The sequence below is a fragment of the Homarus americanus genome, unplaced genomic scaffold, assembly GCF_018991925.1.
Source record: "Homarus americanus isolate GMGI-L3 unplaced genomic scaffold, GMGI_Hamer_2.0 scaffold32929, whole genome shotgun sequence".
In the NCBI taxonomy this organism is placed as follows: domain Eukaryota; kingdom Metazoa; phylum Arthropoda; class Malacostraca; order Decapoda; family Nephropidae; genus Homarus; species Homarus americanus.
In genome coordinates, this window is record NW_024737097.1 from 15,314,666 (window position 1) to 15,333,042 (window position 18,377).

General features: G+C 44.5%; 1 protein-coding gene across 5 annotated transcripts in view; it reads left to right on the forward strand.

Moving 5' to 3' along the window:
* The window catches only part of LOC121873237 (transforming acidic coiled-coil-containing protein 3-like), a 133,592-nt gene that overhangs the window by 13,845 nt on the left and 101,370 nt on the right, over positions 1–18,377 (forward strand). The window contains exon 1 of one of the 5 annotated variants that reach the window (XM_042376622.1): positions 17,105–17,348. The exons of the other annotated variants lie outside the window; for them this stretch is intronic. Within the exon in view, the coding sequence (XP_042232556.1) occupies positions 17,325–17,348 (24 nt within the window). The 5' untranslated portion in view covers positions 17,105–17,324. Of the gene's footprint in view, positions 1–17,104; positions 17,349–18,377 lie in introns of those variants that run through there. 5 annotated transcript variants of the gene reach the window in all.

Sequence of the window (18,377 nt, forward strand, 5' to 3'; positions counted from 1 at the left end):
GTGTGTGTGTGTGTGTGTGTGTGTGTGTGTGTGTGTGTGTGTGTGTGTGTGTGTGTGTGTGTGTGTGTGTGTGTGTGTGTGTGTGTGTGTGTTGTGTGTGTGTGTGTTGTGTGTGTGTGTGTGTGTGTGTGTGTGTGAATAATATATATAATTAACGGTTTATTGAAAAGTTCTCAGCGAAGGCTGAAAATATACATTGGACATAAATGACTTACTACATACATTGGTGGTTTAACAAAGCCTTCATTATAGAGAAAGGTGAAGGAACATACAGTGAACATACAGATTAATGTAGGTTGAACAGCAAACACGTAGTAACTCCTCCCAGATGGTGTTGGAGGACCTCACGTGGTGTAGTAGTTCCCTCACAGATGGTGTTATGAGGGGCCTCACGTGGTGTAGTAATTCCCTCACAGATGGTGTTATGAGGGCTCACGTGGTGTAGTAATTCCCTCACAGATGGTGTTATGCGGGGCCTCACGTGGTGTAGTAATTCCCTCACAGATGGTGTTATGAGGGGCCTCACGTGGTGTAGTAATTCCCTCACAGATGGTGTTATGAGGGGCCTCACGTGGTGTAGTAATTCCCTCACAGATGGTGTTATGAGGGGCCTCACGTGGTGTAGTAATTCCCTCACAGATGGTGTTATGAGGGGCCTCACGTGGTTTAGTAGTTCCCTCACAGACGGTGTTCTATGAGTGAGGTGTGGTCCCAGGCCTTCCTATCGTAGACGGATTAACACATCGCTGGTAGCTGGGTCTCACGGGCCGTTATCACTGGGTACCTGGGACCTCACTGTGTGAAAGGTCAACTTGGGTACCACTGTTACTGTTGAGTTGTTCTCACTGACTTAAGCACTGTTCACCACTGTTCACCTCTGTTTAACACTGGTTCCATTTCTTTCCTAAATGAAATAGTAACTTCTAGCGTGAACTTGTTGATATTCCGGTGGGGAGGAGGGTTCAGGGGAGGGAGTTGGTATGGGCCAACATAACAGTTGACCTGGCTGCTCCGAGAGGAGCGCCAGGTACGTCTTGACCCTTCGGTGGTCAAGGATGGGGTAATGATATTATTGTGTGTGTGTGTGTGTGTGTGTGTGTGTGTGTGTGTGTGTGTGTGTGTGTGTGTGTGTGTGTGTGTGTGTGTGTGTGTGTGTGTGTGTGTGTGTGTGTGTGTGTGTGTGTGTGTGTGTGTGTACTGGTAGTTGAAGGATATATTTCCCTTTGGACTGAGGCGTCAATAACATTTCAGCTTTTTTTCTTTACTAACTCTAGTAAACTTACAAACATCTTTAAACCCTATTTTCATTTAATCTTAAAATATGTTTCTTTCAATATAGAGACTTGGTACAGGATGGTGAATAAGAGAATACATTAATTCAAACATTTATTATATAAAATATCGTAACATTATTGTCCATGGCTGGCGCTCCACGCCCCTCATCAATTAGCAACGTTTAGAAAAGAGTACAGAGTGGGGATAACCTCTTTCAATGGTTCACGGGAAGCGGGGTCCTCAACTTGTGTGAGATCGACAATCCTGTATAAGCAGTCCGAAAGTACAGAGCAGGCGGAGAGTGTTTCGGTGACTTCGCATACTAGTTTTCCAAAAGAGTAGATGTCCGAGAAGGACGAGGCAGCTTCTCCATACTCAAAATCCGGCGCCATCCAGTAACATCCGTCACCACGGCGCACGGCAGTTCCAGGTGCTGTTGCCATCCCGAAGTCTATTAAGTGCAGCTCGGGTTCTTCTCCTTGGAAGGTGACAGTGATATTATTCACCTTTAAATCGTTATGAATAATATGTTTGTCGTGTATCTCACACAGGGACTCTGCTATTTTAATCAGGGATTTTAATTTCTCTTTTGGTGTGGCAATCTTCAGGTACTTATCATAAGTTACCCCAGTGTAGTCCATTAACACGGCGTAACTCTGGAGACAAACGGCATGGATGCGAGGCGCTCCCCCAGCACCGTCCAGGTGAAGGTGGTAATTGACCTCTTTTGCGAGGTCCTTGGCTATTATGCCCTTATGAGTTTTCATGGCCAAAACCTGGCCTTTATACAGTACCAAGTCCACACACCCAAAAGTGCCGTCCCCGAGCCTGTAGAGGCGAGGGATTTTTTTTAATTCCTCAATATCTAGTACATCGAAAGGGGGTGTGGGGCGTGTTGGGGGCTCGGGAGAGGAGTGGGGAGAAGAATGAGAAGGGGAGTGGGGAGAGGAGTGGGTGGAAAATGGAGCAGGGGGACTCGGATAGGACACCATAGGGACTGGTTGAGGAGAGAAGGACTTTTGTGAAGGATTATGTCGAGTTGTACAGGTCAATAATCGGCGGAGCTGCCGCCACCCGGAGACCAGCTTCTTTCTAATGGAAACCATTTTATGAACTCGTTAACCAACAACTTCTACACACAACGGGAATTTTGTTCATGGGAAGAGAATTTGTAGTAAGCGGTACAGAATATTGTGCCATATAATGTAGGTACATTATAGTGTACTTGTGTACTTGACATAGTGTAGATGATAGTGAAGATGATATAGTGTAGATGATAGTGTATATGATAGTGTAGATGATATAGTGTAGATGATAGTGTAGATGATAGTGTAGATATAGTGTAGGTGATAGCGAAGATGATAGTGTAGATGATAGTGTAGATATAGTGTAGGTGATAGTGAAGATGATAGTGTAGATGATGTAGTGTAGATGATAGTGTAGATGATGTAGTGTAGATGATAAAGCTTAAATTATAGTGTAGGTGATAATGTAGATGATATAGTGTAAAGGGTATTGGTAGTTTGGGGCAAATAAAATCATTACACAATAACATCACTACACTACACAATAACATCACTAGACTAAACAATAACATCACTACACAACACTTCACAATAACAACACTACACTACACAATAACATCACTACACTACATAATAACATCACTGCACTGCACAATGATATAACAACACTACACAATAGCATCACTACACTACACAATAACATCACTACACTGCACCACACAATATCATCACTAAACTACACTATAACATCACTACACTACACTACACAATAACATCACTGCACTACGCTACACAATAACATCACAACACTACACTACACAATAACATCACTACACTACACTAAACAATAACATAACTACACTACACAATAACATCACTACACTACACTAAACAATAACATCACTACACTAAACAATAATATCACTACACTACACAATAATATCACTACACTACTCTACACAATAACATCACTACACTACACTAAACAATAACATCACTACACTAAACAATAATATCACTACACTAAACAATAATATCACTACACTACACAATAACATCACTACACTACACTAAACAATAACATCACCACACTACACAATAACATCACTACACTACACTAAACAATAACATCACTACACTAAACAATAATATCACTACACTACACAATAATATCACTACACTACTCTACACAATAACACATACACTACACTACACAATAACATCACTACACTACACTACATAATAATATCACTACACTACACAATAATATCACTACACTACTCTACACAATAACATCACTACACTACTCTACACAATAACATCACTACACTACACTGCACAATAACATCACTACACTACACTACATAATAATATCACTACACTACACAATAACATCCCTACACTACACTACAATATCAATACATTACACCACACAATAATATCACTACACTACACTACACAATAATATCACTACACTACACTACACAATAACATTACTACACAATAATATCACTACATTACACTACACAATAACATCACTACACTACACTAAACAATAACATTACTACGCAATAATATCACTACACTACACTATAATATCACTACACTACACTATACAGTAATATCACTACACTACACAATAATATCACTACACTACTCTACACAATAACATCACTACACTACACTACACAATAACATCACTACACTACACTACATAATAATATCACTACACTACACAATAATATCACTACACTACACTACACAATAACATTACTACACAATAATATCACTACACTACACTATAATATCACTACACTACACTATACAGTAATATCACTACACTACACTATAATATCACTACACTACACTATACAGTAATATCACTACACTACACTATAATATCACTACACTACACTATACAGTAATATCACAACACTACACTATAATATCACTACACTACACTATAATATCACTACACTACACTAAATAACATCACTAAACTACACTACAAATAACATCACTACACTACAGTACATAATTCAATGTTCCAACCTTCATACTGTGATGTACAACCTCTTACTACGAATTTCACCCCGAATTTTAAATTCATGTCCTCAGTCAAGACCTCAGTCAAGACGTTTACTTTTATATCACATCAAAAAGCAAAATGGAATACACATCTAAGAGGTGTTTCAACTCGTGGTGTGACACACACGGAGTTCGTCTTCTCTCCGTAGATTTTATGAAAACTTCCGACTTTTTTGGAATGACTTTTCCGCTGGACCTAGACGAAGGTACTTACGGGACATGTAAACTTTTACTACGCCCAGGCACCTTCTGGGTAATAAAAACCTTTAAACACACTTTAACAGATCTGTTCCGAGAGGTTCGAGCCCTGTTCATGACCCAGGGCCCAGGCATACAAAAGATCGTGGGGGTGTGCTCCCACAAGAAGGTTCTGGTCACAGAATTCGCCGGCCCCACGGTCGATTATCTCGTCGAAAATAAAATGGTGGACCACAAAAAGGCTATCCAAATACTAGAAGGTGTATTAGAGGTCCTGGTCAATGTACACCAACGAAATTACTCACATAATGACATCAAGATGAACAATATCTGCCTTCAAGACACCGTCTACGGTCAAACCAAAGTCACACTTATCGACTTCGGTCTAAGTTGTGATAAAAGAGAAGAAAACTCTTTCACCACAGTCCCTGGAGACAACGGGTTCCGAGGCTGGATAGCGCCAGAGTTCTGCCAGACCGGGGGCAGTGAAGCTACCGACGTCTACAGTGTAGGTTACCTGGCCACGAGAATCCTGCCTGGAGGTACCTGGCAATATTTGTACCCCAGCGAGCTAAAACTATGGGTCAAGGAGGCCCAATCTCATGACGCAAGCCGCCGACCTTCCCTGGAGCAGGGGTTGAAGGCCGCCCGCAGAGCCCTGACACAGCTGCACCAGTGATCATCCCATTGGGGTGAAGACCAAGCCAAAACCCTTGGGTCATTAATGTCATTATAATTTATGCAATAAATGTTGGACTTATGTATTATTTTATTAACCACTGTGTATCAAGGTTCTATAATGAAGGAACCAAACATAATGTAGTTTTTTTTTTTTTTTTTTTTTTTTTTAGCAGTCCGAGATTTTAAGAATAAACGAAAATAGAGCGTAAAGGCGGAGTCCAAAGGCCATCATACCAGAAAATTTTGAAAAGTGTGACTGGTTGGATATAAGATCTTCCTTCTCCAACTTCCAGACCAGTGTTGGACAAGCGTAGGCTCTTGCACAATACTGTGAGCTAGGTATTTCTAATACCTTCCATATGTGCCATGAGTAACGGAATCGATACTAATATGTCCCCTCCAGTAGCACTTACAGTAAATGATATGTCATATGTAAAAATGATAGTTAATGAAATAATTAACTGAAAACTTTACTTAATTATATAAACTATGAAGCAAACAACGATTTCCAGTCGTAATGAAAAGTGAATTCATTCATTTTCAATAAATATTTTCACTTAAAATTACACTCTGGTTGGCTTTCTATTTACAAATGTGTCTCATATATATATATATATATATATATATATATATATATATATATATATATATATATATATATATATATATATATATATATATAAAACAAAGAAGTCTGTGTGTTTGTGTGTCCGCACGAGAATCTCAGAAACTACTTTACCGATCTGTAGTGATGATGGATGGTGTTATATGTAGTGATGATGGATGGTGTTATATGTAGTGATGATGGATGGTGTTATATGTTGTGATGATGGATGGTGTTATATGCAGTGATGATGGATGGTGTTATATGTAGTGATGATGGATGGTGTTATATGTAGTGATGATTAGACAATAAAATAATAACAGTTTAATGCTAAAAAAATATACTTTGCTGTACCGTTGTAGTGAAAAACACGGTGGAACTTACATACACAGTTAATGAACTATTGATGGAAGAAGAAGTTTTGGGGACTGAAAAATGAGACAATGTGGAGCCTCCCGGAGGGTGGCGTCCTACCGTGGCCTTGCGGATGATTCTGCTAGTTCATAATATGATAAGCACAAGTATGAACAACGTGTGAACAGTATATTGCTACTACCAGTATGTCACCACAACTACTGGTGACTAATTTTGCCCAATGATTTCTGTAAGAGAATTATTCCAGTCCAAGGCAATGAGGGTTTAAGAATGAGATTTTTTTTCTTTTAGATTTGTAGGAATATTACCGACGCGGACCTTAAGCTAATATGCTGGTCCACCCACTGCTGGGATAAAATACCAGCGTCTTTTTGGTTAACTGTACATCTCCACCACTAGCGTGGGGGGGATGCTCGGTAAGAAACTGTTGGGTTTCTTGAGAGTGGTTGGTGGTTAGCATTTTGGCAACCTTCTCTGCTGTGATAGGGGGTTGTATGTTTCTCCTAGCTAATTGTGTTCCAGGGCACTCTATGAGGTAGTGCTGCAGTGTTTTCTCCTCCGCTGTCGCAGGTCTTGCATATCCGCCGCTCTGCTGGTACTTGTACAATTATTTCCCAGCTGCATGGGTATCCCAGTCTCAGTCGGTGGAAGTTGACTTCTTCCCTTCTTGTTATATCCTTCATCAGTGGTGGTCTCTCATAATCCGTGACCAGATAGTACCACCTGGCCGATCATGATACTTGTGTTAATCTTCTATGTTTGTCTATTTTCCACTGGGCAGTTCGTGTTATTGTGGTCTTCTTTATCTGCTCCTGACTGGGCGGGATGTTCATCTCGATGTTTCGCTGTCCTAAAGCAGCCTTGGCAGCAGCATCAGCTCGTTCATTCCCTGGGATTCCGATAAGACTAGGCATCCAGTTAAAGAATGAGAGGAAAGCGCGGCTCTCTTCAAGAGTAGCCCGTGTGTACTCTGGTGGGTTACCAAACACCCTTTGTCAGTCCGATTTTTACCCCGGGTAAAGCCCGCCATCTAGTGCGTGAGAAAGGTACTAAATTAGAAAACAACTCTGGAGTAACTGCTTTAAAACTCGTGACCCTAATCCTTGCCTATATAGTCTAGGGAAATCAGAGAAAAATGAGGGTCAACCCCCAACAAATTGCAATAGTAATGTAACCAGTATTATTTAACTCAGTAATGTGTCTGAAATAACATAGGAAAAGTATAATTAAATCCAAGTATGGGAACAGTGCCAACTAGGCATTATAGTGTAGTGTAGTGATGTTACTGTGTAGTGTGGTGATGTTACTGTGTAGTGTGGTGATGTTATTGTGTAGTGTAGTGATGTTATTGTGTAGTTTAGTGTAGTGATGTTATTGTGTAGTGTGGTGTAGTGATGTAGTGTAGTGATGTTATTGTGTAGTGTAGTGTTTTGATGTTATCGTGTAGTGTAGTGATGTTATGTAGTTTAGTGTATTGTTTTGATGTTATAGTGTAGTGATGTTATGTAGTTTAGTGTAGTGTTGTTATGTAGTTTAATGGAGTGATGTTATTACGTAGTGTAGTTTTGTGATGTTATGTGAGGTTCAGTTAGGTTAGTGTTAGGTTTGATTTGGTTAGGTTAGGTTAGTTTAGACGATCTGATGTAATGGAGGCGAATAGTTCTTTTTTGTGATTGGCTCCTGTGCTGCCCTGAGCATCTTAACACAGTGGTGCAGGAGCCAATGAGAATCCCTGAAATAGTCTACTGAGGTTGTGAGAGGAGCAGTATGATAGGAGCAGTGTGAGAAGAGGAGCAGTGTGAGAAGAGGAGCAGTGTGAGAGGAGCAGTGTGTGAGAGGAGCAGTTTCTGAGGGGAGCAGTGTGTGAGAGGAGCAGTGTGTGAGTAGAGCAGTGTGTGAGAGGAGCAGTGTGAGAGGAGCAGTGTGTGAGAGGAGCAGTTTGTGAGGGGAGCAGTGTGTGAGAAGAGCATTGTGTGAGAGGAGCAGGGGAGGGAGCAGGGAGAGAGCAGTGTGGAGAGGAGCAGGGAGAGGAGCAGTATGTAGAGGACAGCTCTGTGAGAGGAGCAGGTGGAGGGGAGGAGAGGAGAGGAGGCATGGAGGGGAGGAGGAGGAGAGGAGCAGGGAGAGGAGCAGGGGAGGAAATAGCTAGAGAGGAGAAGCTTAGAGAGGGGGAGGAGTAGCTAGAGGAGGCAGTGGAGAGGAGTAGTGTGAGAGGAGCAGGGAGAGGAGCAGTGAGAGGAGAAGAGCAGTGTGTGAGAGGAGCAGTGTGTGAGAAGAGTAGCGTGAGAGAAGAGCAGTGTGTGAGAAGAGCAGTGTGAGAGGAGCAGTGTGTGAGAAGAGCAGTGTGAGAGGAGCAGTGTGTGAGAGGAGCAGTGTGTGAGAGGAGCAGTGTGTGAGAGGAGCAGTGTGTGAGAGGAGCAGTGTGTGAGAGGAGCAGTGTGTGAGAGGAGCAGTGTGAGAGAGGAGCAGTGTGTGAGAGGAGCAGGGAGAGGAGCAGGTGTGAGAGAGCAGTGTGGAGAGGGAGTAGTGTGTGGGAGGAGGGAGAGAGCAGGTGAGAGGAGTGTGGGAGAGGAACAGTGAGAGGGAGAGGGGAGAGGAGTGGTGTGTGAGAGGAGCAGGGGAGAGGAGCAGGAGAGGGAGTAGGTGAGAGGAGTAGGGAGGGAGAGGGAGCAGGGGAAAGGGGAGCAGTGTGTGAGAGGAGCAGGGAGAGGAGCAGTGTGAGAGGAGTAGGGAGAGGAGCAGTGGAGAGAGCAGTGTGTGAGAGGAGCAGTGTGTGGAGAGGAGCAGTGGAGAGGAGCAGTGTGTGAGAGGAGCAGTATGGGCTGACGTGCATAGCGAGAAGGTTAAGGCATCCTTGTATTATATGTCTCGACGTGTTAAGACAACTGATGTATTTAACTTTCAACCATCTTTATTTATTCCTTAAAAGATGATGGTTACGTCTTGGGTTGTAAAAGGTTAAAGACTTTGTGGAGCTCTCAGCGGTAGGTGTTGATGATGCAGTTAGAACAGGTGTGATGTATTGATGTAGATGGTACAGGTGGTGCGACGGGTAGTGGTGCTGGACGTTTGATAAGGTCGTGCAGGTGGTGGCTAGTACAGGTGAGAGAGAGAGAGAGAGAGAGAGAGAGAGAGAGAGAGAGAGAGAGAGAGAGAGTGTGAGTGTGTGTGTGTGTGTGTAGGGGCTCGCCTGACCACCGGCCATGAGAACCTCCCCTCCCTCCCTGCCGCCGCCGCACCTGGCCGCATATTTCAACCTTTTCATCCTACTTTTTGTCCAATATTTGAAAGCAGTGCCTCTCTGCCTCCTAATTTACGTGTGAACTGACTGCCTGGCTGGCTCCTGGTTCCTGAAACATTCTTCATCACCATGTGGTTATAATGAGTTAGGTTAGATAAGGTTAGGTTAAGTTAGATTAGGTTAAGTTAGGCTAAGTTAGATTAGGTTTGGTTAGGTCAGGTTATGATAGGTTAAGTTAGATTAGGTTTGGTTAGGTTAGTTTAGGCACAACAAAGTGAAGTTAGTTGACCTATGGAGATTAGAAGTGGTCCATTTGGGCGTGTGAATCTCCGCCCATGGCTTGATCTGCAAAGGAGGAACTACGCCCATCTCTGTAGGTCACCCACGCCCATGATGGGGAGCACGTCAGGTGTTTTAATGAGCGGAGGTGGAGGCGGAGAATGGGTGATCACACATACTGTATACCTGCTTCGTCTGACGTAAAGAGATGTAGACCTTAATGTGACCTGGCGACACACACAGGAATAATAAATCTTCTGTGTTACAGTAACGCAGCGGTCAGGAAGTCGATAGTTATGAAATATTGTTGGTGTGTGTGTGTGCGTATGTCTACCCAGCAGTAAATAGGGACCTGGATGTTAATCGATTTGCGGATCGTGTTCCGGGGTAATGGTTAGCCGTGCAGTTGGGGAGTTGTCCGGTCTTCTCGGACTATTCCTTGACAGTGGATCACGCAACTCGTGAACTTAGGGTGTGGTTGTTGTGTTGGCCACAGCTTCTACACCTAAGACAAATTCATGCCTAGGTGGCCCTTGGGCCAGCCGTCCTCGTTACACGAGGGCCAGCCATTATTATCATATGTGTCTGTTGTCCGTGTGTTAAGGTGTGTGTGGGGGCTGAGCAGGTACCAAGATGGAGGGACAATACCAAGGGGGTCCGCCCAGTCTAGCGGCCTTCCTCACCTCCCTCTACAAATAACTACCGAGAGTTAGGTGATGAGGGGATGAATGTGAGGGAGGGGTGATGGAACAATAGCTAGGGTGTTGGTCTCTCGCTCTGAACACCTGACAACACCTGGTGGGGGTGGAGGGATCTGAGCAGCGACAACACCTTGATAAACTATAAGACATTGTAGTGAAATATTTTATCATGCAGAAGGGTGAATACCTAACCTAACCTAACCTAAACCCAGGTATCATTAGAGTGTTTAATCTTCATGTGATGGCCATAATTTAAGCCTCTCACTGCTTGACGTTTATTATTATTAAGCTAAATACAATAATATCGTCTGGGTGTATAAGAGCATTGAAAGGATTAAGTATACATTAAAATCACACACACACACACACACACACACACACACACACACACACACACACACACACACACACACTCTTCCCACCTTCATTACGTTAAAATATTGGGCCAGATTTGTGCTCAGTGAGGAGGAAAATTTGCGCCTTTCTTTTTCCTCCTCCGATTTACCTTGCGTCAGGTGAGGGTTCTTATTCAGGTGCCCAGATTTTAATATATGGTTAGTTTGAAATCTGGGCATTGAGAAATCATGCCCAGATTTTCATATATAGGCTTTTTAAAATCTGGGTGTATTTTTTTTCGATGAGTGTGTAGAGAGTACTCGTATAGTTAGTATAAGGTGTAGAGGTATAGTTTTGGGAGCACTAATATGTGTTAAAGTGTAGTGTTGTTGTGGTGGTGGTAGTGGTGGTGGTAGTAGTGGCAGTGGTGGTGGTGGTAGTAGTGGCAGTGGTGGTGGTGGTGGAGGTGTGTTGAAGAATGTGACCTCCTTTCCTCTTTTTCCCTCCGTTATCCCTCTACTCCCCTCTCTCCTATTCCCTTCTTCTCCCTCCCTCCTCCCTCCTCCTCCTCCTCCTTCCTCCTCTCTCCCCTGTCCCAGTAATGTCTTGAGGCACTGACCAAGAATGAGAGGGTGGGGTGAGGGAAGGGGGAGGGTGAGGGAAGGGGGGAGGGTGAGGGAAGGGGGGTGGGTGAGGGGGGGGGGGTGGGAAGAGGGAAGGGGGGGAGGTGAGGAAGGGGTGGGTGGAGGGAAGGGGGGGAGGTGAGGGAAGGGGGGTGGGTGGAGGGAAGGGGGAGGGTGAGGGAAGGGGGGGTGATGAGCGCTGCCCCCAATCACAGTGCCAAATAGTAGAGATGCCTCGTGCCGGGTGGTGGGGAAGGGAGGGAGGGAGGGATAGTTGGAGAAAGGAGAGAGAGAGAGGGGGAAGGAAGAAAGGAGAGGGAGAAAGAGAGAAGGAAGGAGAGAGACGGATAAATGGAAGGAAGGAAGGAGAAGCAGTAACAAGGACTCAATAGTTAGTAAAGTAGCTAGACCGGTGAAGGAAGATTCTTGTGTGTTTGTTTATTTGTGTGTGAGATGTCTTTAAGTACCGGCAGGTTGTTTACACTTCACTAAGTCAATGGTGGTTTACTATTTATATATCTGTTTACGGGTGTTTATGTTTCACACACACACACACACACACACACACACGCGCGCGCTCTTGTGACATAGTTGTGTGTTTTGGTGTTTAGAGATAATTGAATGTGTTTTTTCTTGTTTGTTGTTGTCTGTCTTTCTGTCTTATGTGTCTCCGTCTGTCTGTCTCTGTCTGTCTGTCTTTCTGTGTCTTATCTGTCTCTGTCTGTCTGTCTCCGCTTATAACGCCAGGATATAAACTATCACATCGAACAAAGTATTTCTTCCTGAATGTAAGTACTGTAGTTGGGCACTTTACTGCAGGTGTACAGTACAGGTAAGGGTGGTGGGAGGTGTAGTGGTGGTGTAGGAGGGAGGGAGGTGTAGTGGTGGTGTAGGAGGGAGGGAGATGTAGTGGTGGTGGTGGTGTAGGGAGGGGAGGGAGGTAGTGGTGGTGGTGTAGGAGGGAGGGAGGTGTAGTGGTGGTGGTGTAGGGAGGGGGAGGTGTGGGAGAGGGTGTGTGGTGGGTGTAGGAGGGGAGAGGTGGTGTAGGAGGGAGGGGAGGTGTGTGGTGTAGGAGGGAGGGAGGTGTGTGGTGGTGTAGGGGAGGGGAGAGGGGGTGGGGAGGGAGGGGAGGTGTAGGTGGTGTAGGAGGGAGAGGTGTAGTGGTGGTGTAGGAGGGAGGAGGTGCAGTGGTGGGAGGGAGGGAGGTGTAGTGGTGGTGGAGGGAGGGAGGTGTAGTGGTGGTGTAGGAGGGAGGGAGGTGTAGTGGTGGGTGTAGGGGAGGGAGGGGAGGTAGTGGTGGTGTAGGAGGGAGGTGGGGAGGTGTGGGGGTGAGGGGAGGGAGGGAGGTGGTGGGTGGGAGGGAGGGGTGTGGGGAGGGAGGAGGTGTGTGGTGGTGTGGGGAGGGAGGGAGGTGGGGGTGGTGTAGGAGGGAGGGAGGTGGGGTGGTGGTGTAGGAGGGAGGGGAGGTGTAGGGGTGTGGGAGGGGAGGGGAGGTAGTGTGGTGTAGGGAGGGAGGGAGGTAGTGGTGGTGTAGGAGGGAGGGAGGTAGTGGTGGTGTAGGAGGGTGTGGTGTAGTGGGAGGGAGGTGGGGTGTAGGAGGAGGGAGGTGTAGTGGTGGTGTAGGGAGGGAGGGAGGTAGTGGTGGTGTAGGGAGGGAGGGAGGTGCAGTGGGGTGGTGTAGGAGGGAGGGAGGTGCAGTGGTGTAGGAGGGGAGGAGGTGTAGTGGTGGTGTGGGAGGGAGGGAGGTGTGTGTGGTGTAGGGTGAGTGGGGGGGTTAGGGGAGGTGGGAGGGAGGTGTAGTGGTGTGGGAGGGAGGAGGTGTAGTGGTGGTGTAGGAGGGAGGTGTAGTGGTGGTGGTGGGGAGAGGGAGGGGAGGTGTGGTGGTGTAGGGGAGGGAGGGAGGTAGGGGTGGGGAGGGAGGGGGGTGTAGGAGGTGGGAGGTGTAGTGGTGGTGTGGGGAGGGAGGGAGGTGTGTGGTGGTGTAGGGGAGGGAGGGAGGTGCAGTGGTGGTGTGGAGGGGAGGGAGGTGTAGTGTGGGTGTAGGGAGGGAGGGAGGTGCAGTGGTGGTGTAGGGAGGGAGGTGTAGGGGGTAGGAGGGAGGGAGGTGTAGTGGTGGTGTAGGGAGGGAGGGAGGTGCAGGGTGGTGTAGGAGGGAGGTGTAGTGGTGGTGTGGGAGGGAGGGAGATGGTGGTGGTGTGGGAGGGAGGTAGTGGTGGGTGTAGGAGGGAGGAGGTGTAGTGGTGGTGTAGGAGGGAGGGAGGTGTACTGGTGGTGTAGGAGGGAGGGAGGTGGTGTGGGGAGGGAGGAGTGTAGTGGTGGTGTAGGAGGGAGGGAGGTGTAGTGGTGGTGTAGGGAGGGAGAGGCAGTGGTGGTAGGAGGGAGGGAGTGGTGGTGGTGGTGTGGGAGGCGAGGTAGTGGTGGTGGTGGTGTAGGAGGGAGGTGTGGTGGTGGTGTGGAGGCTGGAGTGGTACATTGTCATCAGCGTCATGGGTGTCAATGAACTTTTCTGGAGGTGTAAAACAGAAGTGTAAAAAAAATGAATAAAAATGGCGAATTTATGTCCTCAAACACTCTTAAACTGCAATGAAACTCACCTCAAATTTTCGACGAATATTTTTTGGGGGGTAGACTGGCCATTTCTCCTCCTCCTCCCTCCCTCCCTCCCTCCTCCCTCCCCTCACCATCCATTACTCATTACGAACAACCAAACAGTAACACAACCTAATACATGTATTTATTATTATTATTAATTTAAATCAGATTAATTAATTATTTACAAAAAATAATCAAATCATTTTAGGCTCGTATACCTAAGGTAAACAAACATGGCGGCGGGTCATGTTTACGAGGTAGAAAGGTAGACGCTCATCATAATAATAACTTTTCTATTCCCTGTCGCTTATTTTATTCTATTTTATTTTCCGCGACTGAATATCCTTTAAAAATATAAAAATAATTTCTGGGCACTGCTGAATTAAGTTACACCTATCGTAAGTGGTGTCACGTTGTAGAAAAATGACTTAATTTGTCAGGTATTTTTTTTAATGGCTGGATGACACGTGGTGTATTGGTGACTATAAGCAGGTATGATAATTAGTACACAGGAGGTATAATTAGTACACAGGTGGTATAATTAGTACACAGGAGGTTTAATTAGTAAACAGAGGTATAATATACAGGTATAATTAGTACACAGGAGGTATATTAGTACATGTACACAGGTTTAATTAGTACACAGGAGGTATAATTAGTACACAAGTGGTATAATTAGTACAGGGAGGTTTAATTAGTAAACAGGAGGTATAATAGTACACAGGAGGTATAATTAGTAAACAGGTGGTATAATTAGTACACAGGGAGGTTTAATTAGTAAACAGGAGGTATAATTAGTACACAGGTGGTATAATTAGTAAACAGGTGGTATAATTAGTAAACAGGTGGTATAATTATACAAGGAGGTTTAATTAGTACACACAGGTATAATTAGTAAACAGGTGGTATAATTTGAAACAGGTATAATTTGTAAAAGGTACAATTAGTACATAGGAGGTATAATTAGTACACAATAGGTATAATTAGTAAACAGGTGGTATAATTAGTACACAGGTGGTATAATTAGTACACAGGTGGTATAATTAGTAAAAGGTGATAATTAATAAACAGGTGGTATAATTAGTACATAGGAGGTATACTTATTACACAAGAGGTATAATTAGTACACAATAGGTATAATTAGTACACAGGAGGTATAATTAGTACATAGGAGGTATACTTATTACACAAGAGGTATAATTAGTACGCAGGTGGCATAATTAGTACACAGGTGGCATAATTAGTGTACAGGTGGAGACTGGGTTAGGTAGGTTAGTCTTAGGAAGTATCGTCTCTTATATGGCTTCAAGGAAATGTCTATATGTATGTATGTACCGTTTATCAATAGCTGTCAGTATATATGGAGGGAGTGTCCCAGGTGAGTGATACCTGACAGGTGTATTAGTTCCAGGTAATCTATTAGTCTTATTTTATAATATTTTAATTCATTTATTATGTCAGAGATGTATGTATGTATGTATGTATGTATGTATGTATGTTTTGTGAGGTCACGTGGATGAATAATAATAAATATGACGACAAGTCAATAAAAATAAAAAAAAAAAAATAATAATAATAATAATAATAATAATATAATAACATTTATTATTATTATTATTATTATTATTATTATTATTATTATTATTATTATTATTATTTATTGTTATTATTATTATTATTATTATTATCGCTTTTGTTATTCTTCTTACTCGTTACCTATCCTGTTCCCCACCTCCTCCACGTCTCCTTTCTCTTTTAGTTTCTCTTCCTCCTTCCCTCACTTTCTCTTTGCTTGTCTCTACAGTACTTTTCTCGTTTTCTCTGTGTTTCGTCTTTATCGCATTCTTTAGTATTTTCTTTTTCTCTACCTTGTGTTTCTCTCCTTCATCCTCTTAGTCTCTCACCTATTCTCACTCTTTTTCTCCTCTCCTCATCTACTTCTCCCTCTCTCGTTAATTAGGGCCACACACACCTGTACACGGGGGTCGACAGGTGTGAACAGGGTCACCATCCCACACTGTCAACAAGAAACTCTTCACCCTAAAGCCTAATTTGATCACCGCGTCTCACGTCTCAACGAACTCACAGTTACTCCTTGTTAACCTAACCTAACCTAACCTAACCTAACCTAACCTAGACCACAGTTATATGTTCCCCACTCTCCTGTACTGCTGGAAGGTATGGAGTATAATTGAGGTGTGTGTGTGTGTGTGTGTGTGTGTGTGTGTGTGTGTGTGTGTGTGTGTGTGTGTGTGTGTGTGTGTGTGTGTGTGTTCAGTACGCGAAGGGAGGGTTCATTTACAGGGTACATATTCATGTGTATGGGTGCAGTTATGTGTGTGTGTGCGTCATTATGTGTGTGCGCGTCATTATGTGTGTGCGTCAATATGTATGTGCATCAATATCTACGTTTTAATATGTGTGTGTGCCAATGTGTGCGTGTCAATATGTGTACGTCAATATGTTTACGTCATATATGCGTCATTATATAAGTCACATTATCATCATCATCGTGACGTTTGGCTATATCTTAGTGGCGGATGACTCTAGTGTAAATATATATCAAACTCCGTCATGTTACCGTGACATTGAAACGTAGCGTGAAATTGATGTTGTTGGTTTTACTTTTAGGGGGGTTGGTCTTTGGTGGTGAGTTAAGAACGAAAGTATATAAAACAAGTTGAAGTAGAGTGAAAATACTGCATCCTCGGGTGTAATCAATATATAAACCCTGCACAAAGTTGCCATAATCCTAGAAAATTTACACAGAGACTTTTATCGTTGTGTTGTGTTAAGGTTGGATCTCTGGAGGCAGTTAGGTGGAGAATCAAGCATGGCAGAGGCTGTAGCGTTACCTGGGGGAGAGCTTAATGATCGTGTTCACTTCATAATGAGCGAATGTCTTAATGTATCACTCATGGAAAAAAAACAATGATTACACGTGTGTTCTCAGAGGCGGGTTATGGGATGGGAGGCAGGTGTGTGTGTGCTGTGTAGACACGTAGTCGCCGACAGTTTTGAGTCAGTGTGTGTTGAGCCACGTTACCGTACTGTCACGCACACCAGACGCTCCCGCTGGTGAAAGGCGCTACACGTGACGCCCTTCCGTCCCTCCTCTAGCCTTAGTGACGGACTTAAAATCTAAATAGTGATTATATAGACTGTCTCAGGTCACCTCTCTATCGTTAAAGTGATAGCGGCCTCCTCTATACCAGCCTCCTATGATGGCGTCAGTCACTAGTGTGGAGGAGGACGCAACAGCCTAGTGTGGTTGTGACTTGTCCGTCTGTGTGTTGTTACCTCAGCATGTTCTTGTGTCTCTGTGGCCAGGTGAGATGATGAGAACTTTTAACTAATCAATTCATTAAGTTTAAAAAAATGAACAAAAGTTTCCCAGAATCACATTATGGAAAATGATGCGCGTTGAGTTGTGAAGATTTAAACCCGCTTCTGGGCGTCTAACTGGATAGATCAACGGTGTATGTGTGTCTGTCTAGCGAGTGATGGAGGGAGGGATGTGCTGTTGTGAGCGGTGAAGAGATTGAGGAATAATTGAGGAGGTGGTGAGGTGTTCAAAGCTAGCAGGAACCTTACAAGTGCTGTGACTCATCCTCTCTCTCTCAACGCTCCAGCCCAGAACTACCTGCACCCCCCACCAACCTCTACCTGTACCATCAACCCACCTGCACCCCCACCAACCTCCTGTACCCCACCAACCTCTACCTGTACCCCCACCAACCTCTACCTGTACCCCCACCAACCTCTACCTGTACCCCCACCAACCTATACCTGTACCCCCACCAACCTATACCTGTACCCCACCAACCTATACCTGTACCCCCACCAATCTATACCTGTACCCCCACCAACCTATACCTGTACCCCCACCAACCTATACCTGTACCCCCACCAACCTATTATACCTGTACCCCCACCAACCTATACCTGTACCCCACCAACCTATACCTGTACTCCCCCACCAACCTCTACCTGTACCCCCACCAACCTATACCTGTACCCCCACCAATCTATACCTGTACCCCCAACATAAGAATTTTTCCCTTTTATAGTGACTCGTTTACCCCCTTTGGACGAACAGGAAATCTCACAGATACGTCAAGCGAACACACACACACACACACACACACAGACACACACACAGACACACACACACACACACACACACACAGACACACACACACATACACACACACACACACACACACACACACACACACACACACACACACACACACACAGCCTCGGTCAGCCGTGTTAGGAGGAAGTGACGGTGCTTTAGATTTTGTTATGTACACGTGATAAGTACTGTGTTAAATCCCTTGAGTAAGAAGTTAAATC